The sequence below is a fragment of the Chrysemys picta genome, chromosome 13 (genome assembly GCF_011386835.1).
Source record: "Chrysemys picta bellii isolate R12L10 chromosome 13, ASM1138683v2, whole genome shotgun sequence".
NCBI classification, from domain to species: Eukaryota; Metazoa; Chordata; order Testudines; family Emydidae; genus Chrysemys; species Chrysemys picta.
The window spans coordinates 38,787,497-38,810,898 of NC_088803.1; the positions used below are offsets into that span (position 1 = coordinate 38,787,497).

At 43.4% G+C, this 23,402-nt stretch overlaps 1 protein-coding gene across 3 annotated transcripts in view; it reads right to left on the bottom strand.

Annotated features, from left to right (window-relative positions):
• PTGIS (prostaglandin I2 synthase) overlaps window positions 1-23,402 on the bottom strand; it is an 88,655-nt gene that overhangs the window by 5,454 nt on the left and 59,799 nt on the right. For all 3 annotated transcript variants that reach the window (XM_005304597.5, XM_065565965.1, XM_005304595.5), the window contains exons 2-8: window positions 22,753-22,876; window positions 21,619-21,797; window positions 16,688-16,831; window positions 13,275-13,429; window positions 11,463-11,644; window positions 6,357-6,525; window positions 4,050-4,231 (exon numbers count right to left, since the gene is read on the bottom strand). In XM_005304597.5, the coding sequence (XP_005304654.3) occupies window positions 4,050-4,231; window positions 6,357-6,525; window positions 11,463-11,644; window positions 13,275-13,429; window positions 16,688-16,831; window positions 21,619-21,797; window positions 22,753-22,876 (1,135 nt within the window). The remainder of the gene's footprint in view (window positions 1-4,049; window positions 4,232-6,356; window positions 6,526-11,462; window positions 11,645-13,274; window positions 13,430-16,687; window positions 16,832-21,618; window positions 21,798-22,752; window positions 22,877-23,402) is intronic.

Genomic DNA, 23,402 nt, shown 5'->3' on the forward strand with positions numbered 1-23,402 from the left:
GCCCGCTCCGGGTCGGCAGTAATTTGGCGGCGGGTCCTTCACTCGCTGTCTTCCTCTTCAACAGCACTTCGGCAGCAGCTCGATCGGGTTCTTTTATTTATTTATTTTCACCGCTTGGGGCGGCAAAAAAGCTGGAGCCGGGACTGGGAGCAGGTCACTTTACCACACCAACAAACCAGTTCACTTGGGGTTTTTTTTCCAATGAACCCTTCAGTGGAAAAATGGCATCAGGTCCCTGTATACATTTGCATGGAATAAGCTCAACTTCAAATGACAACCGAGCTGCCAAGATTTGCTCCCTGCACACCACAACTTTGACTCTCTTCCAGCAGTATCGCGAGAGCATTAAAAACGACACAACGCGTCAAAGAGCCAGACATGACATACGGCGCTGAGCTGCTATTGCTATTGAGAAAGGAGTGGTGACTCGAGGGGGAAAATGAGTCCAATTTTCTCCAGTCTTGCCTGATGATCTTTCATCTTAAATCAACCTGTCATAGGGCTTTGTTGTGTTAAACTAATATTTGGAATCCGAACACTCTGTCTCTGAATGGAGCACAGTAACCTAACCAGTTATAAAAGGTCTTTTGACCTTGCAAACTGTATCTAATAGCATTTACATTGCTGTGATGCTGACATCATTTCTGACATTTTGGCCCACGGCAGACTACGTAGAGAAAGCAAAAACAGCTTGTTTCTTTGTTACCAAATACCCCTTAAGCCCCCTGCTAATTGCTAACACATGTTTCTATATTTAAAGATTGCATCAAGTTGTTATGGCAACTGGATAGTGGAATTCCAGTTGTCATAACAAGTCAGCCTTGTCCTCATGTACCATTGTTTCCACAATTTCATTTTTAGAGCTCAAGTTTACATAACTTACCAGCCTTTCCCATAACACTGAATCCGAAGGAGAAAAGTAAAGTAACTCATTTGATCTTTTTTCAAGGCAAGCTTTTCCCCTTAAAATGAGAAGCAGATTAAAGGAACATGATAGAAGGTGCTCTTAAACCTAAACAGCATTTATTAAAACAAAAGCCAATTGCAGAAATCCTTGGAACCCTCCAAGATGCTGGAGAACCAGGATCTAGATCCAGTTGGTAGCAACCAAATGTTGTTAGCCTCAGCTGGTCATTCTTGAATGGGCCATTTCAACTTGGTTCCAGCTGCAAACAGGACCACTATGGTAGTTGGTACCCATTGGCAGGAACAGCAGAGAAGGTACTGCCTGAACCGCCCATGTGGAATGAACTCTTTCATGCCCACTGGTCTCTCCCATCAGGTCAAGCCCGAGGCACTCTTACAGCATGGTAAGAGAAATCAGCACTGCTGTGGCCCATGCTGTACCTGTTCTGTTTGGCCAAAGGAGAGAAGACTTTGGTCTCTATACCTAGCTGTGTACTTTTATGATCTTCATGTCCATAGTATCCGAATCTCTAGGGGTGTCAGGCCAAATCTCACCTGAGCATTGAATATTCACACTGTTCTTAAAAAGAATACCTATAAAGCACAACAAGACACGTTAAAGAAACATCATGGTTGTGCTGCCCTCATTCAGATGCTGGCTACTATCCCTGCTGAAAGAAACCTCATTCCAGTTTGGCTTCTAACTACATTTTGTGCTGTAGAAACTGCATCGTATGTCCAAGTCTCTGATTTACAGTTGTAAGTTAATGGGACTCTTCACCCAGTCAACCAGAGTCTTGCCGTTAATTCCTGCTGAATTCTTGGTTTCATCTCTCAAAAGTGCCTGAAACGCTGGGCGTGCTCCACATAGTACTACCCCTTCTTCCAACACCAGCATCCCTGCTCTGCTGAGTTGCAGCAGACGTCCAGGACCTTCTAGGTCAGCTTCCCAGTAGAGAAGTCTAGTCACACAGAGTCTGGCATGCTCTAAGTGTAATGTGCTTTATTTACACACACACACAAGTCCTGAAATGAGATCACCCAAACAGCATGCAAGGCAATCCCCTCCTCCAGGACTCTCGGTCCTGGTTTACAGGGAGCGACTCTGCTTCAAGACTTAACTCTAGTCAGAGCCCAAGGCTGAAAGCAATCACTCCTGCTGCTCGCAAAGCATCCTCTCCCCAGGCTGACTTTACAAAAAACCTCACATAACCCTAAGCTAACAATACAACAACCTATCTTCCCAATTGCTCACAGTCTTCCAAAGTGTGTTTTTGAGCTTATATGTTACAGCACCACCTGGTGATGCCTGCCAAAACAAGAAATAAATAAATAAATTAAATAACAACAGGCAGGGCTGGCTCTAGGCACCAGCTAAGGAAGCAGGTGCGTGGGGAGGCAAATCTGAAGGGGCGGCACGCCGTCCATTCTTGGTGCGGCACTCCGCCTTTTTGTTTTGTTTTGTTTTCTTTCCCCACTTTGGCGGCAGCTTTTTCTTTTTTCCTTCCTCGGCAGCAGTTCGGTGGCAACTTATCCATTTTTTCTTCTTCGGTGGCACTGCTGCGGCTGTGTTTTTTTGTGTTTTTTTTTTTTTTGCTTCACCACTTGGGGCAGCAAAAAAGGTAAAGCCGGCCCTGATAAGAGGTGTTATAGTATTAATATTGGAATAGTGATTCTGATATTAAACTACTCTGCCACTGAACCCAGAGTAACTGAGTGATAGATTTTCAAGATGAAAGTGACAGTCAGAGAGTGAAGCAATACAGTTGGAACAGCAGCCATCGGATCCTTTGCAACCTGTCACTAAAGCAGCAGGTGGTTGTTATGGGAGGGGGAAGTCATTCGCCCACACTGGAAAGCACTAAACAGGATTCCCCCAAATCGGAGAGAAGATAGCCAGCAGTAATTACAGTGCTAGCAGTTTCTGAAGAAGTTAGAAGCCCATCTGGGGCATCGCCCAAAACGTGAATGTCTGGATTGTGCTAATATTCCTTTGTGATGTATCCAATCTCTACACATTCTGCAGGGAAGGTGTGGGGTTAGCGTTATAGGGACAGGAGGATGGGAATGGGAAATGGTCCATATAGCCTGTAGTAATTACTGAGATTGAACTGTAGAAGAGCCCTTTCCCTCTCCTATGCAGTGCTAACCACTATAAGGACCCCTTTGCATCCTACAGATGACAGGGAAAGAGATCCCTCTGTGCATTCCTATGTAATGGGATTATATTAAAACTGTTCTCTAGATCTGGTTACATATAACAGAGTTACAAATAACTCAGCCCTTTCTGCTCACAGTAGTTCCAATGTTCAGTACTGTACATTCAATGTTAAAGGAACTCAAGTACTTCACAAGAATTTGACCACACAAACTATAGATGAGGAGGATAAGCAGTCCAGCTTTTCAGAAAGGGGAGAGGACAGCTTCCACTAGACGAGTATGCAACCAGTACACAAACAACCATAGGAACTGCACTGAGATCCAGCTCTCAAATACTGGATTGTGGCAACATTAAATGAATCAGATGGAGCTTTTCTGAAATTTAATTTTAATCAGGGCAAAATAAAGTCCAGGCTATTTAAATACTAGCCATTTCAGGCCACATTTGCAGAGTTCAAGTGCAGAATTGCATGCACAGCTCAGGTAACTGCATGCACAAATGACCAGAATTGGTCCCTCTCACATGCTGTTGCCTCATTTGCCTGTGTTCTAGTTGGCCACAGTCAATGTGAGGATCAAACCCGAGACACCAAATGCACAAGACCCCACTACTTCAGCTAAAAGAGCAACCTTGCTAGCTGTCAAAAGGTAGCAGGCTCTTTGCTTGGTCAAGCCACTAGAGGGAAGCTTGAGCAAGTTCACTAAACCAGCATATCACCGTAGGCATGCATGCAAATTAGGCACACAAATGTCCACTTAAACTCTTTGAAAATCTAGTCCTTATTTTTAGAATTTAGTTAACCTAAAAGGGCATCTATTCAAACTGGCATGTTAAAGATGCCAAGTTCAGGTTCAATAATGCAGCCTCCTGCATTATATGCTCAGCTCAATCGTTTTAGATAAACCAATAAAGCTGGGACACTGAGAAGGAGCAGCACAGAATATTGTCACAAGAATTAAGAATCAGAATGACACAAAGTTACCTCTGGCTCCTCATAGATTTCGGAGTCCATCTGTGGGCTTAAATATGGAAAAAGACAGAGTCTGTCTTCTTTTCTCAGGCTGAACTTCCTGCCATCTGCCAGTCTCAGTTGCATGTCTGCAAGTACTTCTCTGCTGATAAAAGGGGCTGCTGTCAAACGCAGCGTTTCATTCAATACACTGTCTGCACAAGAGGAAAAGCAAAGAGAGAATTACTGCATGCAATAAACAGGAGTGAGCTAACTGCAGGCTGCTTGCTTTACATTTATGCATAATGAATGGAATTGAATACCTGCAAAAAATAAATTGCGTAATGAAGTTCTAATGAAGTGGATGGCAGAATTTACTGGGTCAAGTATCCAAGTATTCAAATGGCAGATATACGTTAGACTTAGAGGGTTTATATCTCCTTTCCCTGGGAAACTGAACTAGACATAAAGGAGAGACCACAGAAATACTAGCCATGTCTTCAAGGGCTTTCTCTGCAATTCTCCTGCAAAACATGTGAATCCAACTATTTCCTGCATCTCAGTCACTCAGGAGCTAACTGCTTTGTTACTGAATAATGTGTGCAGCTTTCTGATTACAGAGTGGCCTGTGCAGTTAACATATATATGGTCAAAACCAAGGAGAAATCCCTCTCTCATTTAAAATCCATGTTTGACTATGTAGGTTGCTCAGCCTATACAAATTCAAGGTAGAACCGCCCGTTAACATTACTCTGCTAGACACCAAAAATCATGGACAGAACAGAGATATTGTTGAAATAAACCATAAATCCAATCTGTAATCCACTAACCTCCCTCTTTTTGTCCTATGACTTCAGAGGTGTTAACGGGACCCTCTACCTTGAATGGTCCCTTACAATATATGCTAACTAGTTATGCTAAACAATCTGTTCCACCTTGCATTTTGCTGTGATGCTGGGAGTTCCTTTCTCAAGCTCTGTGTGTGGTGCGAAAGCTTGTCCCTCTCACCAACAGAAATTGGTTCAATAAAAGATATTGCCTCACCCGCCTTGTGTCTTTGTTATTAATACTAAGAATTAGAACGGTCAGAAATTTTTCACAAAATAATGTATTTATTGGAAAATCCTGATTTTGTTGAAATGGAACAAATTTCTTGTTTTGAAAGGTTTTGGAAAAAAAAAGTTTTGAAGTTGTCAAACTGTCTTGTTTCACCATTTTTAAAATGAAAAGGCTTGTTTCTTCAGTACAAAAGGATTTATTGTTTAGAAATTTAAATTAATTTATAGTAAAAATATGTAAAAATAAATTTTAAAAAAGGTCAAAAAGTGTTTAAAAATTTTAAAAATGCAACATTTCAATTGGTCCAATTAAAAAACTAGTTGGATTTTGTGTTTGTGGAAATTTTCAAGATTTCAGCTTTTTGCCCCAGTTCAGGATAGGAAAATGTTTCAAAATCTTGAAAATCCAGGAAAATCGTTTCCTTCTCACCTCTATAAGAATGTTCACTTTCATCAAAACCACAATTGAGTATTAAAATAGATTCAGATTTCTTCTCACTGCAGCCATTATATCCAGTCATTAACCCAATGTAAAAGATTATGCTTCATATACTAACACAGTGACTCCCACCTCTCTAACAACACTTCTTGAAAGAAGTTATCACTAAATCTGTTCAGTGTGGCTATTAAAACTGGGATGACAGCTCACAACAGCATTACTTACTCTCACTATGCAGAGAGCAGGTTAAAGATCAGAATGTATCATGTAGATGCATTTTATTTAATAGAAAAGAGGTGAGCAATGCACATGCTAGATAATAGAAAACATAACCAAGGCGAAGAGGTGTTCCCCAAAGTATGCAGAAAATAAGATTTACATTTCCCAAACGCTGTTTAAAAACCAGCTTCTATGGCTTAAATATTATATCTAGCTTTGTCACTGAAGAATGGTGTACAATGAAACTGTTTTACTTTGCAGTTAGCATCAGTCTAGTTAATTTAACACTTGTAAAACCTTGAATAGTACCTAGCAGGCTGTAGGCCAGGTTTTTAAATCTTTAAGGGGGACAATTGTGAGAGCAAAGTGAGAATGCCAGTTGCATGCCTACATTTTGACATTCATTTACTTGGGATTTCTTCTACAACAGCTAGACACAGCTGTATGCAGATTTTCTCTGATTTACATGAGCAAGCACGTTAACTGCATGTGCAAATTAGGGCCATGATTGCATACACATTTTGCGCCTGCAATTTTGGCCTAAACTCCTTGTAAATGGCCTAAACTACCAAAGAGAATTGGAGTCAAATGGTACACAGATGTCCCCGAAAGAGATGTACTAACCAAAAACAGGAGTGCTGTCCAGCATCTCTTGGCTAATGCCTTGCATCTGTTTCATTGTTCGTCCTCTGATTCTAATTACTTTTTCTAATTCACCTTGAACTGCTGCCATGGCTGCAGGGTGCTTTAGAAGAAACAGGAGAAGCCAAAAAACTGCAGGACCTGCATTACCCTAAAAACAAAAACGGCCAGAAGGAATCAGAGTTATCACAATTGTGAGCAGATGTATTGGAACAAACAGAATTTCCATTACATCACAAAAGGAAAACATAAGTCAATGTCAATTCAATTTTCATTACAAGCAAAATCTTTTCAGTCAATAAGTGAAAGGAATGTGTTGGCAACGCTGAAAATTAACATAAAACAGTTCTTGAAGGACTGATTTTAAAGGATAAGTATCCTTCAAGCTCTTGTACATTATTAATGAGAGTATCCCAGAACAAAATGGCTGCCTCAGAAATGTGAAAGATCTCACCATTCTGCCGTTAAAAAAGTGCATGGCAGAATTTACTGGGTCAAGTATCCTACAGTCAGCAAGGCAACCTAGTGTATGGCAGTAGCAGACAGCGAAAGCATAAAATGTAAGCCACTGTAGGAAACCTGTACTCATTTTAATAAGATTCTCTGAAGCAACAGGAGAAGTTTACAAAGACAATAATAGGCAAGGAGTTACCTATCAATGTTTCAGCTACTGTATAGAAAAGTACTTATATGCCCATGAGATAAATACTCTCACTCCCCTTTTCATCCAGTGAGGGGAAATCTATCATAGGAATCATGTCCCACCTATTGTATTGTGGTGAGTGGGATGTAATATAAACAGAGAATGATTTCAGAGAGCCTGCACAAAGCTTATGCACCAATTAAGTCCCACATAACCCTATTTTAGTGAGTTTGGTTCCATTTCATCTGCAGTCAGCAGCTCTCACTAAGTTATATTGTGTCTAAATCTATCCCAGGACCTGAAGAAGAACTCTGTGTAAGCTTAAAAACTTGTCTCTCTCACCAACAGAAGTTGTCCAATAAAATATATCACCTCACCCACCTTGTCTCTCTAATTTTAATTCATAAGTGTTGAACACTTGGGTTTGGTGATACTGTCTTTTGGCCTCCTAAAGTGTAGATTGTAAGATCCTCAGGGCAGGGGCTGTCTTTTCGTTCTGTGTTTATACAGCACCTAGTACACTGGAGTTCTGGTCCTTGACCGGGGTCCCTACGTGTTACCACAATACAAATAATAATCATCATAATAAAAGCCACTATTAAGTGAGAGCTCAGCTAGAGTGACATAGCTGTTCCAGAGTGCAAGAGGAAATATGCCCCCATGTCAAACCAGCAAAGAGAAGTACTTGATGGGCCAGCACTGTATATATTCATTCTTGTTTTTAAAACTATTGTGGTGATTAAGTGAAAAGCACAGTAGCATCGGTGTCAATATGGAGTGCAGATACAGTACATTAAACCTAAGTAATTTAAAGAGAAGAGTATACAATTTAATAATTCATTCTGTTTTGGTAAGTGCAATGACATTTTATCCTGCCTAATTTTCAAGCAGGGCAGTTTACTTTTTAATTAAAATAGAGGCATTTATAAATGCATATGACCATTTAATTATTCGTGTTGCAAGGGAACAGACATAGTCATGCATTAGAAAGAATAAAGTCTCTCTCCTCTTCCTGGAGATTATATTCCAGAAAACTACATGAGCTGAGTAAATTCTCCTTGTGATTAAAGAGAGTTTTGGCCCACTGCACAGTGCAATGTCATTGGAGGAAGAGTTGTTTGCTGAGATCAAACCAAAAAAAGAACAAAGCACTGAAAAGTCAAGTCAATGCTGAATTTATTTCAGTGACTGTTTTAAAGCAAATGCCTTCCCAGCAATTATGTATATTACTGAGGCAGATAACAGGAGCTCACTTCTCTTCCTAGTTCGCAGTGTTGTTGTAGCCGTGTTGGTCCCAGGATATTAGAGAGACAAGGAGGGTTAGGTAATATTTTTACTGGACCAACTTCTGTGGCTGAGAGAGACAAAGTACCGAGCTTACACAGAGCTCTTCTTCAGGTCAGTCCCAGATCCGTGTAAACTCGAAAGTTTGTCTCTCTCACCAACAGAAGTTGGTCCAATAAAAGATATTATCTCATCCACCTAGTCTCTCTAGTTCTCTTCTGTATTACTGCAGGCAAAATGCCCACTGGTGGGCCTGATCCGAAGCCCACTGAAGCCAATGAGAATCTTTCCATTGGCTTCCATGGCATTTGGATGAAGTCTTAAATGAGTGTAAAATTATCACTGTAACAAACAACAGAACTGAATTTTACAAAGCAAAGAAACGATTATTACACAAAAGAGAGGCTACCGATGGGATATTATCAGTTGATTAAGGCCCACAACTGCCATTTGTGCCTTTGAATCTCTCTCCCCATCATTTTTTTTTATTATTAAAAACTGAGCCCTACTTTTTCATTCAAATACACCACGCAATTTGTGGAGCAAGGCTAACTTTTTTCTAGAGCAAAAACACAGAGGTAACACTGCAGAAAACTGAATTAAGGAAAATCAGTATTACAGTGGGATTTTGAAGCTATATCCCTCTAAGATACAGACAGAAGGCCTGATCCAAGGGGACTTTCCATTAACTTCAATGGATTTTCAATCAGGCCCGTAAATAATAAACCATTTTGATAAACTGAGATCATTATAAGGAATGTATACACCATATCATAATATTAATACCTAACTCTTATCACTTTTGCCCAGTAGATCTGAAAGTGCTTTACCAAGGAGGTCAATACTATTGCCCCCATTTTACAGATGGGGGAAACTGAGGCACAGAGAGCTTAAAGTGACTTGTCCAAGGTCACTCGGCAGGCCGGTGGCAGAGCTGGGAACACAATCTAGGTCTCCTAAGTCCCAGTCCGGTGCACTACCCACTAAGCCACACTGTCTGTAGACAATTGTCAGGCTGATCCTCCATTCTTATACACCAGTGTTGTCAACATTTTCAAAAGTGGCCTCTGATTTTGGGTGTCCAATTTAAATAAATATTTGGTCCAGGGCCTGAATACAAATTTAGATGACTAGCCTCAAATACCCATTTTTGAAAATTCTGATCTAAATCTCTATTAAAAGTTTGCTCTATAACTCTCCCTTGTGTCATGAATAAGGCTATGAGTATGTCACAGAGGCACAGAAGTCAAGGCCGTGGCAGCGGGGGACTCCCTCCCAGCTCCCAGACTCCCCTCTCAGCTCCTGGTTCTGCAGGGCAGCGGGGGAATCCCCGGAGCTCCCCAGTCCCCTGCAGATAGCAGGGGATCCCTGAAGCTACCCAGCCCCTGCCACGGGAGCCACCATGGGAGGCGGTGGGATTCCCCGCCAGCTCCCCAGCTGCCTCCAAGCCTGCAGTGGGTGGGATACCCCCCCAACTTCCCAGCCAGTGGGAAGGGGTGAGGGGCCACAGCTCCCTGCCACTGCATGCAGTGGGGCAGGATGTTGGACCCTCCTCCCTCCCCATTTTGTCAGGGATGCTTTTAGTAAAAGTCAGGGACAGGTCATGGCTTCCGTGAATTTTTGGTCATTGCCCGTGACCTGTCCATGACCTTTACTAAAAATATCCATGACAAAATCATAGCCTTAGTCATGAAGAAACAAGACCCCCTACATATGGGTATTTTTTTTTTCTATCCTGGTTAGGATTCTATAGAAGTTATGCGGTGGTTTTCACTAGCTGCACAGTGAGCTGAAGTGTTGCCTGTTTGAGCGTCTCCAGTAAAATATCTGGATCTGGGATGTGAAAATGCTCCCTCAAACTGTTAGGTCACACACAGGAGAAAGTGTTTTTTTAAAAAGGTCTGAAACTACAGCTGCTTAGGAAAGGTCCTTGCTCAGGAAGTCAGATGTGATCAAATGTAAACTGGAAATGCCTGGGGATAGACTGTCATCTATGCCAGACAGTATAGATTACTTCTCCTGGGAAAGCAGCACCTTGGCCAAGGACACTAACACGTCTTAAAATAAGGCATACACCACCCCCTAGTGGTGATTTACATTATGTACCTGTCCAGCAGGTGCGTGAGGAAATGTGCACATAGAGGGACAATTTGTGAACTCCTACTTGTGTGTGTAATGAGTTAACACACACAGTCTTTGCACACTAGCACTTACACACAGAAAGAGGCAGCTCCTCAGCTGGTATAAATGATCACAACTCCACAGATATCAATGGCATTATGACAATTTACAGCAGTTGAGGATTTGCCCCATAGAATTTACATGCGCAGAACCGATTTAGGCTTAATTCGCATGACTTGTCTCAGTGCACACAAGTGATAATATTCAAACACCTCAGGCATAATTCTGTAAAAATCATGGTTAAAGTTTCATGGCAACTATCATTCACTATATTGGACTTGGGTATTGCAGCTCATATGGCCCTCGGTAAAAGGGCCTCAGAACAATGAATGATCACACACACAGAGTGAATGAAAGATGGCATGTCAGCTTTGCAGCTGATACGGTGCTGGATTCATGATCACTCACTGTCCTGAAACACTCTGCTGAAGGACCATACAATCTGCAGGTGAAATTTGCCACGCTGGGTACATTAAGGGCAGAGCCAAGTCCTTGCACTGCAGGAGTGGGACCTGCATCTTTGTGTTTGTGTCTCTAAGAAACTAAATGTTGTAATGAACAGACTCGACCTAGTGCATATGTTCACCACTGCCCTCAACTGGAGGGAATCAGAAGGGCTCCACTATGTGTCGCAGATCCTACACTGCTAACAATCCTACGATTCTCCTTTCTCTCAAGTGGTGTAGACCTGTGTTTTGGAGAAGGAAGCTCAATATTCTATTCCCACTGTTGTCTTCCAGTTCAGAACAACCACGAGGAAGTTCCCAGCTTGGCCCTCGCTTTGCCACAATATTACTTTAAATCAAGGTGGGTGTTTTATTTCCTTTGACGTTTTCCCCATGTGGTTAGAATTTCTTTGTTATTTTCCAGGGGCATCACAACCTCTCTAGTGGAATCAGTATCATTATTGTTAGTCCTAAGGCAATTTCTAGCTTTCTCTCCATCTTGTTATCTCCCTGAAAGAGCTAAGATGGTTTTACCTGTGTGGCCCAGAGCTGCATCAGCATGGCTCTGGGTTGCATATCCTCATCCACTCCCAGTTCCTCTAGGTGCTGCTTGTAGCTCTCTAGCCAAAGGCTTTTGTTGGCTTTGGAATTCAGTCTTTTTACAGACAGTAGCTTCCAGAGATGTCCCTTGAGGCTGGCAGCTTCCTTCTTTTCCGCTGCACATAAACAAAGGCAGAGATTTTGTTATTAATATAAATATTAAGAGACACTGCAGCTCACCAGTTCTAGTGACTCCTGGTCTAAAGTGTCAGTGACATGGATAGAAGGAAATTAAAACATTCACAATAGTGCCATCAACTGCCCATATTTGCTCTTCTAGAATAGCTCCTATGTAAAAGTAGGGCCCTGCTCAGAAATTGCTTCCAACCTAAATGGCTTAATTTCCAGGTGGTTTCCAGAGCAATGGTCCTTCCCTGTGTGCTCTCAGCAATCCCTGACAGTGAGACTCTACTTACGTGTGCTGGACCTTGGAAAGAGAGGTCAAAAGCAAATCCAGAAGAAGGCTGGGGATGAGGAACAGTTAGACCTCTCCATGGTGAGGTGTTCAACGTCTCCCTGCCAGAAATGCTCCTCCCATGTCTTGTCTACACTGGGAACTGAGTTGTATTAGAAAATGTGTTAATTAGCATGCTGTTGAACCCCATTTAGCCCTGGGTGTAGACAGTCATGTTTAAAAACACTTTAGCTACTTAGAAGCTTGGGATTGAGCACGCACAGCTAACACATTGCTAGACAAACCCTTATACTCCAGACTACTCCATGTGGACGTGCTGATATTCCAATGAGGCCGACATTCTCTTTTCCAGCAGAAAGCCTAGGTAACTGGGTTCCACGTGAGCTGGGGAAGTTTAACCCAAGCCCTATTGCAGGGGCAGAGCTGCAGTACAGCCCCATCTGGCCACTACTCCTGCCACACCATGGAGTGTTATGTGGATCTGGAGGCCCTTTTGCTGTCCTGCGCCATCACCACCTTCCACACCAGACTATGCAGGGCCAATGCAGACTTCTCCAAGTGTCACACAAAGGAAACACAATGGCCAATTTATCTGGTCCCATTCTTGCAATGCAGGGAAGGCCTCAGACGACCTCAGGCGCCTTCGTATCTCCTGGGAAAGAGGGGCAGGTTCCTGGGGTACTGAGGGTCTTAACCATTCAGGACTTTATTGGTTAAAGCCAGCATTTTAAATTGCACCTGGAAATGAACTGGAAGCAGATCAGGGAATACAGGCATAGTACAAATGGCCAGCTGCATTTGGAACTGGCCAAAGTGTCTGTGGTGCATGCAAATGGCATATTATATGATTTGATTACATGTGCAATTGCATGAACTGTATCTACAAATTAGGTGTATAATTGCATGCCTAACATGCTTGAATATGTGGCCTATGTCTATGTGGATGGTAGGGGGACCAGATATCCCGATTTTATAGGGACAGTCCCAATTTTTGAGTCTTTTATTTATATAGGCTCCAATTACCCCTCACCCCCTGTCCCAATTTTTCACATTTGCTGTCTGGTCACCCTAGTGCAGGGGTTCTCAAACTGGGGGTCGGGACCCCTCAGGGGGTCACGAGGTTATTTCCTGGGGGGTCGTGAGCTGTCAGCCTCCACCCCAAACCCCGCTTTGCTGCCAGCATTTATAATGGTGTTAAATTAAAAACACTTTTTTATATATTTATCAGGGGGGTCGCACTCAGAGGCATGCTATGTGAAAGGGGTCTCCATTACAAACGTTTGAGAACCACTGCCCTAGTGGATGGTTCTTTCTGGCCCACAGGCACTCACCTGCAGTTAGCATGGAGCGGGCAGCTCTCATTAACAGCTGGTCCAATTTATAAAATGCATTGTAGACCTCAGCAGAATGGGCCCGGTCTTTATCTTGGCAAGAAGGATCGTTGTAGTTTTCTTCTTCATTACCATACAGGGTCAGGTATCCAGCTCTGTTTGGAACAAAGAGGGCAAATACAGTTGTATTTAAAATGCAACGAGTGAAACCCTGGCTCCACTGAAGTCAAGGGCAAAACTCCCGTTGAGCTGAACAGGGGCCAGGATTTCACCCAATGTTTTTAGTATTTTAATCTTAATATAACATAGAATTAAAAGGCTCTGTGCAATGTATAGTGAAACCTTTTTAGATGACATATGCAACAACAGTTACTTCTTAAGACACGGGATAATGGCATAAATAGAGTTTTGATGTTTTATTTTGCATCTGTTTCCCTTTGCTTTCCATGGAAAGATTTGTCCTTAGAAAGTCCAACATTATATAGGATTTGTTGCATCTGATTATGCCTGTTTGCATATTTTTACTAGAGTTGAATCCAGCTCACACTAAAGTCCCCTGGTTTTTATATATTACATCCACACAAAAGGTTGTAAAGTCACACACTCAAAAGTTAGGAAACATCAGAATTAAGGTTGCCTCTGCAACCTTAATTTGCACACACACTCTCTTGTGAGTATGCCTTATTATACTGTGTTTAATTACATGATCACATTTATTTTTTCCACAGGCTCCCTGCCTCAGTCAGTGCACAAGACAAGATGGGAGGCCCTCACTTAATGAACAGCTATTCAACATTTTGTTTTTTCCTCATTGTTCAGTGTGTGGTCCCAGGCCTTATTTGCTGCATACTATTCAACCCCCTGCTCTGGAGGTAGAATTATTAATCTCCTCCTGGGCTTTTCTATGATGCGCATCACTATAGTATCTTAGTCCTCACAAACCTTAATTAACTTATCTTCACCATTGCCCAGTGAGGAGATTATCCCCATTTTATAGACTGGGAGCTGAGGCACAGAGATTATGGTCAAAAGTTTCTACTAATTTTGGGTTCCCAATCTGTGATGACTAGGACCTGATTTTTCAGAGTACTTAGCATCACATAGCACTTTATGTGTTCAAAGCACAGATCAACTGTATGTGCTCAGCTCTTCTGCAAATATAACCCCAGGTATCAAGATGGATCCTCAGAAAGAGAAGAACATATCACTAGTGACCACCTATGAACATCTGGGTTGAAGTGACTTGCCTAGGATCGCACAGGAACTCTTTGGCAGAGGCGGGGATAGAATCCAGTTCTCCAGGACAGCATTCAACGGTCTTAACCATGAGATTGTCCTTTCTCTTCCTGAAATCCCATCTCATTAATTATACACCTTCCAACTTCTGCAACAAGTGAGGCAGAGGTCCTAGACAACAGCCTGCTCAATGTACAACCCTAATTCATCCCCACACCAGGTCCAACCTATGTACTGAATGCGGGAGGGATCCCATGATAAAAATAGCATGTGATCAAGTAACTAAAGGCAGTATAATAATTCATACGCACAAGGGGGCCGAATTAACATTGCACAGGAAACCTTCATTCTGGTATTTCCTAACTTTTGAATGCTTGACTTTGCAACCTTAATAATATTCTCTTAATGTAGTTATTTTGTGTGTAATCTCCTAGGTTTTTTAAAAAGCAAACAGAAATTCTATCAGGTGGCATTGTGTGTGTGTAGTCTATTGGAGATAATTATTTTTAAACAAATAAATATTTCCCTCCACAGTTTACAATGCAAACATTGCCCGTGCTGTAAACTTGTAAGTGCCACTGAAATGTTTAATGCAGCACCAATGCCTTAGCTATGCTTTCTGACAGTGTAGGATGTCCAGTACAACGAATGTCCCTACTGCAGGTCAGTTCCATAGACCATTGGATGGATTTTGCATATCCTATGGCACACACAGGGGGTTAATTTAATGTTAGGTTTGCAAAATCAACCTTAATTGAACTGCTTTAAAAAAAAAAGTCACGAGCCAAATATGCCTTTTTTATAATGTCTCTTTTCTTGGGGTTTCAGTAAAGAGAAAACGTCACTGTTTCATTTCTCTGTTTGGAGCCCTCTCGGTGTTAATGTTACTGACACTAACTCCTGGAGTAAGATGCTATTAGGAGTAAAGCTGGCAGAAGCAGACCCTGGTTTTGTATTTCTATAGAACTTTCCATGTAAGCCCTCCCATTTGTTTTCTATAGGTCAATGAACACCACTTCTGTCAGGCAGGTAAGTGTTCTTATCCCCAATCGACAGATGGGCAAAGTGAAACACAGTTAAGACCAAGATTTCCAAACCTAGCTACCCAAAGGCCTTGGCTACACTTACCCGCTAGTTCGGCGACTGGCAATCAAACTTCTGGGTTCGACTTATCGCGTCTAGTCTGGACGCGATAAGTCGAACCCGGAAGTGCTCGCCGTCGACTGCGGTACTCCAGCTAGACGAGAGGAGTACCGCGGAGTCGACGGGGGAGCCTGCCTGCCGAGTGTGGACCAAGGTAAGTTCGAACTAAGGTACTTCGACTTCAGCTACGTTATTCACGTAGCTGAAGTTGCGTACCTTAGTTCGAATTAGGGGGGTAGTGTAGACCAAGCCAAAGGCAGGTAGAGCTGTGGGTACTCAGCACCTCTGAAAATCAAGCCCCATATTTAGGCTCCTAATTCTGGGCCTACAGTGACCTGTCCCAGGTCATGCTGCAAGTCAGAGGCAGAGCTGGAAAAGCAAACTCAAGTTTTCTTGACTTCTAGGCCAGAGTTTTAACTACTAGATCACTCTGCTTCTTCCCCATCCCTCCATGGGTAAAAAACCTCTCTCCATTTGCCCCTAAAACAGACTGTTGGAAAGAAGGCAGCGCAAAACCAGGCAGCAGTGACTAAAGTTTTAAAGTATTAGATATGCTCAAAAAAAATCAGTGTTCACAGTGATAAAATAACGATACCTGCACTTTTATAGCACGTTCCAGACCGGATTCTGTTCTTGCTGTATACCAGTGCCTCCTCACTGGTTCCAGTGCCATTGCTCCTTATTGACACCAGTGTGAGACAGGGCCGCGTCCCTGGGGGCAGGGAGGGAGGCAAGTGGGGCAATTTGCCCCAGGCCCCTGGCCCCGGAGGGGCCCCCACGAGAATATAGTATTCTATAATATTGCAACTTTTTTTTATGGAAGGGGTCCCCAAAATTGCTTTGCCCCCCAGGCTCCCAAATCCTCTGGGCGGCCCTGGTGTGAGAGCCACAGCAGGCCCTGCATCTTTAAAACCTGTGCAAACATCCATTCTTTTTTAAACAAGTCACAATTGTTAAAAAATGGAGTAGAGCTGACTGTGATGTCATTCCCCTTCCAGTCCCAAGGGACGAAAGCTTTATAGTGCAGCACTTACCTGAGCATCATACCGTAGGAGAGATGAAACAAGCCTTCGTCTGTCCACTGCCGGCTCAAATTGCTTGGGTCAGAAAGCAGAAGGGTCTGAAGGTTGAAGAACATCGCTTTGGTGAGGGATGGAAGGTTCTTGTTTTGCAGAGCCCTACAGAAGCAGAAGTTACTTTGTGAAACACCTTCATATAGAAGTCTTACTGTTCTATAATCAGTGTTTAGCTAGGGACAAGTCTCACCTATTTATAATCACACACATCCCTGGGTATCTGAACCTAGTCACTTGCACAGCCCAAGCACCTGTGTTCTGTGCAAAGGGGAAAGTGCTGGACAGAATTCTCCATGCTGCACTAGGGCACCGTAAAGTGGCCTGATCTGGATTCTGTTGTTGCCCATTATGGAGAGTGAAACCAGCTGCATAGTTCTAAGATACATTGGATGTTCCCCAACATTTGGGGGTGAAGCTGAAGGTTGGACTTGGATTTTTGCTTTGGGCCCATGTTCTGGGATAGAAGCCACTGAAAGGGAATAAGTGATGAACATGGAGATGCCATCTACACAGATTTATTTTAAGTGCCTTAACTGTTTTGTACTCCTGTGTGGAAAAGTGGCTGTTATAGACTTAACAAAAGAAAGGCCAGTTTGCTATGACATCTAGCAGGGATTTGCCTCTACTGGTAGCCACTGGTCAGATGAGAGGTTTGATTGCAACAGTACAACGTTTTTCCATGGAGGCTACTGGATTTCTTATGCTGTACTTCCAATGAACTGGAACTTGGGCATTGCATGACGCTAGTACATGGCGCGTGGTTTTTAAAATGAGCAGCTATTCTGTGACGTCATTAACCACATTGGAACCACTGCTCTTTTCCTGCTACTAAAATGGTTTCCAAGGGACCGATTATGGGCCATTCTCCTTAGCTTACTGTCAGCCTGGGACTTCCCACGTAGGACTCTCAGGGGGGCTTGCACAGCACTGCAGCAGCAATCCTTTCCGGGGAAGAAACTGTGCTTGTTCACACTGGCTGATTCAGAACACTACGCTGCTCAGACCAATTTACCTGAGGCGCACTGACAAATGAACCTGCCAACCTTCCAATCTCAGGGTGACCACCAGAGCGCTAACCTAGTGTAACATAATGTTAACATTCCCACAAGAGCACAATAAAGAAAGTGCATACCATAAAAGATCAGTGCCCTCAGCCAATGTGCAAATGCAATATTGCAGAATATATCATCTGAAACCAGCCTGGTTTTATTCAAACCCCATTTCCTTGTAAATTGCATCAGCACAATAAGGTCAAGCCACTCCCTCCTAGCAATTGAGACTCCAGCAATTTTTGAACCTATAGACTGGAGGGCGATGTCTGACTGAGGGTCACACGTCTGAACGATTCACATCAACATCTCCCAGGCCTTAAAACTTCCATTGGCAAATAAATAATCTGAAGGGAGGAGTGCACCTAAAGCTATTTTCAGCCATTCATGTCTCGGTGTGATGTATTTATTGGTGAAGCACAGATGTTCCCAGAAGGTCAGACCACAGACTGTCCTATTTTTATGCCATTCGAGTATAAACATGATGGTTCATTGCTTTCAGTCACGCTGCCAGTGCTCCATCAGATGTACACTCTCCCGCGGGCTTTGTTTACCACTGTAAACTATGTGGTCGGCGTATTTATCTCCAGCCAGGTTGCTTCCCCCGCTTTTATTTAAAGGTTTTAAACATGTCTCGCTGATATCACACAGCAAGAAGTCATTAAATCTCTCTAATATCTTAAAATATTAGATGTAAATATTGATCCCAGGGAGAGTAAAATAATGACAGCCCCAGGGCTCTGCTGCTTATTATCGTCTCCTGCCGAGTAACTGTAATTGCTTCAGGATGATTTTTACTGGTTTCAGGGCTGGGAACGCATTTGCTGGTGTACAAGTGTTGTGATGTCCAGACAATGTGAGACAGGCATGGCTAATTCGTAAGGTCTAAATCCTGCCCTAACTGGCAGGAGAGACCAGAAACTTTTCCTGATGTTGGCTCTACCACGTGAAGCTTGATATCCAGGGCAGGACACCATGGGGAGGGTTGGGGGCACTGCATTGTGGAGCCCACTTTGCTGCTACTCTGAGCAGCATTAAAGTGCAGCCCATCTGCTGCTGGCTAGCGCTTCCAGCTGACCGATGCACTCCCACTAGTCCCCATCAGCATATCTGCTGGCCATTGTGCCGAGAGTTCTCTTTAGTGCTATGAAGAGAAAGACCCTGTGCTGTTGCTTGTGCAAGAGACATGCTGGAACTCCCTATGTCCTCTCCTTCCACACACACATCGTGCATCGCCGTGCCCTGTGCAGCCGGAGTCAGCGCTGAGGGTCAACATGACATTTGCTGCCTGGCTGAAAAGCAAGACTGATATACAAGCGAGGTTTGTTCCCAGACATAATCTGCATGATCTTAGCCAAGTTATCTATATTCCCCGCCATGGTGTTAATTCTTCCTTATAAACTAATCCCTCTAGCCAGGCCCCTTATAACCTTTGTTGCTCTTCTTGAGCTCCCCTTCAGTTAACCCACATGATTCACATACTGATGTTAGCCAATACATATTTGTTGGTGTAGTACATACCACATTCATAGGTATTATGTGCATGGTATTAATATAATATATGTTTTATATACACACACATATATATATGGTTGTTGGGAAGTTATGGTAACTGAATGTACTACGCTCTTCCCACAATTCTGTTCACCCATGTCAAGCATCTTGCAGCACTTTGCAAAGCTGACATTAGCTTTGGCATTAGAAAATAGCAAACTTTTCACAGCAAAGATGCACGAATACTTTGTACCAAGTACAGCTAGGGAGTACTTGCATGGTTCATCAACGCTTGGAATGTAGTATTCAAAATGAGATACGAGAAAGTATAGCCAGGTATATTAGAATTGGAAAAGGTTCAGAAAAGGGCAACAAAAATGATTCGGGGTATAGAACAGCTGCCATATGAGGAGAGATTAATAAGACTGGTACTTTTCAGCTTGAAAAAGAGACGACTAAGGGGGGATATGATAGAGGTCTATAAAATCATGACTGATGTGGTGAAAGTAAATAAGGAAGGGTTATTTACTCCTTCTCATAACTCAAGGACTAGGGGTCACCAAATGAAATTAATAGGCAGTATGTTTAAAACAAACAAAAGGAAGTATTTTTTCACATAACACACAGTCAACCTGTGGAATTCCTTGCCAGAGGATGTTGTGAAGGCCAAAACTATAACAGGGTTCAAAAAAGAACTAGATAAGTTCATGGAGGATAGGTCCATCAATGGCTATTAGCCAGGATGGACCGGGATGGTGTCCCTAGCCTCTGTTTGCCAGAAGCTGGGAATGGGTGACAGGGGATGGATCACTTGATGATTACCTGTTCTGTTCATTCCCTCTGAAGCAGCTGGAAGTGGCTACTGTCAAAAGACAGGATACTGGGCTACATGGACCATTGGTCTGACCCAGTATGGCCGTTCTTATGTTCAGGTACCAAGGACAAAGCTGGCACAAACTAATGGGTTAAACTTAAACTTTAAATTGACATATAGGAGGCTTTTAGCTTGGAAACAACCATAATATAAACACAATCAAGTTTGAAGATGTATCTGTGAAGCACACCTTTTGTGCAAGGTGAACACACTGAAAGAATTTGCTTCCCAGAAGGAGGGGAATTTATATCTCCTTTTTGCATTGTACTGCTGTGTCTTTAGACAGCGAATTTGGCTACGTTTGGTAATTTGGTCTCTTGAACATTGTTAAGAATGGACAGGGTCAGTGCAAGGAAGTTTCGCGCCCTAGGCGAAACTTCCACCTTGCCCCAAGCCCTCACCCAGCCAACCCCGCCCCCCCCCCCCGCAACAGCAACCCCCCCCACCCAGGGAGCCTACCGTCCCGTCCCCCCCCCCCGCAGCAGCTACCCCCCCGTGCAGCTAACCCCACCTGGGGAGCCCTCCTCCACGGCAGCTAACCCCACCCACCGCCAATCCCACCTGGGGAGCCTCCCCACCCCCCCGCTCAGGGAGCCCGCCCCAGCTCACCTCCGCTCCACCTCCTCCGCTGAGCACGCCGGCTCCGCTCTAATTCTCCTCCCCTCCCAGGCTTGCGGCACCGATTGGAGAGATTTAGAGGGGGGGCTGTGTGCTCAGCGGAGGAGGCAGAGTGAAGGTGAACTGGAGCGGGGAGCGGTTCCCCTGTGCGCTCCCCCCTCGTTACTGTGGGTGGCCCTCCCCGCGCCCCCCCCCCCCCCGCCCCAGCTCATCTCCACTCCATCTCCTCACCTGAGCAGGCTTTTAGGCGCCCTCAACCACTAGGCGCCCTAGATGGTCACCTAGTTCGCCTAGTGGTTGCACCGGCCCTGAGAATGGACCACAAGTGTAGTCAAACAATTGTCTCTACCTTTTAGTCAATCCTGAGGTGCCCTCCCCTGAACCCAGTACATCAGGCATTGCTTCTCTAGAGCCGTAGTAGAGGGATTATCATCCCCTGCTCTGCATGTGCAACCCCAAGCCACATCAGCCTTTTTTTGCTGCCACACCATGTTACATTTTAAACCCACCAGGTCTATTATTGGCTATTTCTTTTTAAAGTTAACAACGATAGATTAAGATCTATCCATTTTCCTAGTGCACCCATCTCTAGTATTTAGAAGCCAGGCATCTAGGACAGTTAGCCCATTGTCATTTCATCCTTACTGAGTGACTCGCTGGGAAAATCTAGATAGACCTCAGGTCTTATCCCCTTCCATTTTGCTTTGTATTTACGCTGTAGTTAATATCCCTGTCCTGGATACCAGGAACGTCACCTCCTGGATACCAGGAACTGCCTGGCTCTCTCACTGGAAAATAATATCCCAAAACAAACTGGAGACATTGACACAAATTTTCTTTTGTATCATACTCACGATCTCAGCATGACCTTTTCCTCATTGGGGTCATAGTCAGGCAGTTTGACATCAAACATTCGATCCATTAAAAGGCGTGCATATTTGCTGAAATCTAGTTGACAACTTGACTCCCAAAGCACCGAATCATACGAGTGAGGGTCCAACAAGATGGTGATAAATTTCCCGGCAACCTGGATCTAAAGAAGGAAAACAATCCACAATACAAAATTAATGGGTCTATTAACTTAATGAACACAATAATACATTAAAAATGTGAAATATTACCAAACAGTGGGACGAACTGCAGTAATAAGTCCTATAACTCAGACACAGTTCTTTTCCTTCGTTATTCCCAGCTGAGCACCTATCCTCAGCTGGTGCAAAGTAGTGCAGGGCCTTTGACCTCAATGGAGGCACACTGATTTACACCAGCTGACGTGCAATAATCTGCAAATCATTCCAAAATGTTATTTTGGCTGCATATTTGATGGTCTGAAAAACTCCCATGCTCCCACGGAAACACAGAAACTCACTGGTCAAGATGGTAACATACCTGGACACTGTTACACATCTGGGCTCAGGATTCTTAGGACCTAAAATGTTATGACTCTGAACATCACCTGTAGTTATACAAGTTAAGGGACCCAACTTGCACTCCTCACTCAGGCAAAACTCCCACTGACTTTAACGGTGCTAAGGTCATTTCCCCTCACCCCTCAACACTGTACAACATTATAAGGGCACCCGCCTCCCTCTGAAGCATCAAGTTTTGGTCCCTACAGGTGGCAAAATGGACTGAAGACACCAATATGTAGTCTAATCCAGGTATGGGAAAAAAATCTGTCGTTATGAAAAACAAAGCTGCTCTGTGGCACGTCTGAAAGGTGATGTTAACACCTTCTAAAATAAAGCCACTCGTGCACTGTTTAGTTTAAAAGCAGCTCCAGGCTGACTTACTGTCAGTGGGGGAAGGAAGAGGCAGAGTGGCCAGGAGAGAAGAGGAAAGGTTTGTTGATATCTATGCTTAGCTGTGGCATACAATCAAAGCTGTTTCCACAAAGCTTTCTGGGCTACTTGTGGTTGAACAGCTGAACTGTGCACTCCGCAGGAGTTAAACCCAGACAGCACAGGCAATTCACAACTGGCACCTACTGTGAAAATATCGCCATGTTTTTGCTTCATTTTAGACAGGAAGCTGGCAGCATCTTTTCCAAATTCCACAGCATGTCCCAGCCAAGGAACAAAACCTCTGTCAAGTGGAGGTTCACTCGGTAGCCTGGAAAAAATATTAGTAAAAGCTCTTAAAGTCTGTGGAAGGATTGCCCTACAGTTGCTTAATAACCATTGGCACTTAAACACCTGCATTCCAGCATGCTATGGGTGTGTCAGTGTGAAACGACATTACCATCTGCACCTTGCTTTGTTTCATAGATCAACCATGCTTTATAACATCACATGAACAGAATGATATGGCCAAACTGCATTTGGGTTACCCCAGTCTGAATCTTTTACAGTCTCCAGGATTCCACAGGCATAGCCCAAAAAAGGATTTGTAATTACTATCCTGAGTCATAAAGGAGCAAAGACTAATTAGCAGTTCAAAGGAAGTGTTTGTGGGTTGTTGGGTTGTTGTTTTTTTTTCAGTGAAAGTGTCTCAGATTTATGCTGGCTAAACAGTACAATAGTGTACATAAGCGTTAGTGACAAAAAGATATTAATTTGGGGGGTTATTCTCTTTCTAATACAGCTAATATAAAGGAATAAATTAAATGGAAATACCTAAATGCATTAAAATAATCCTA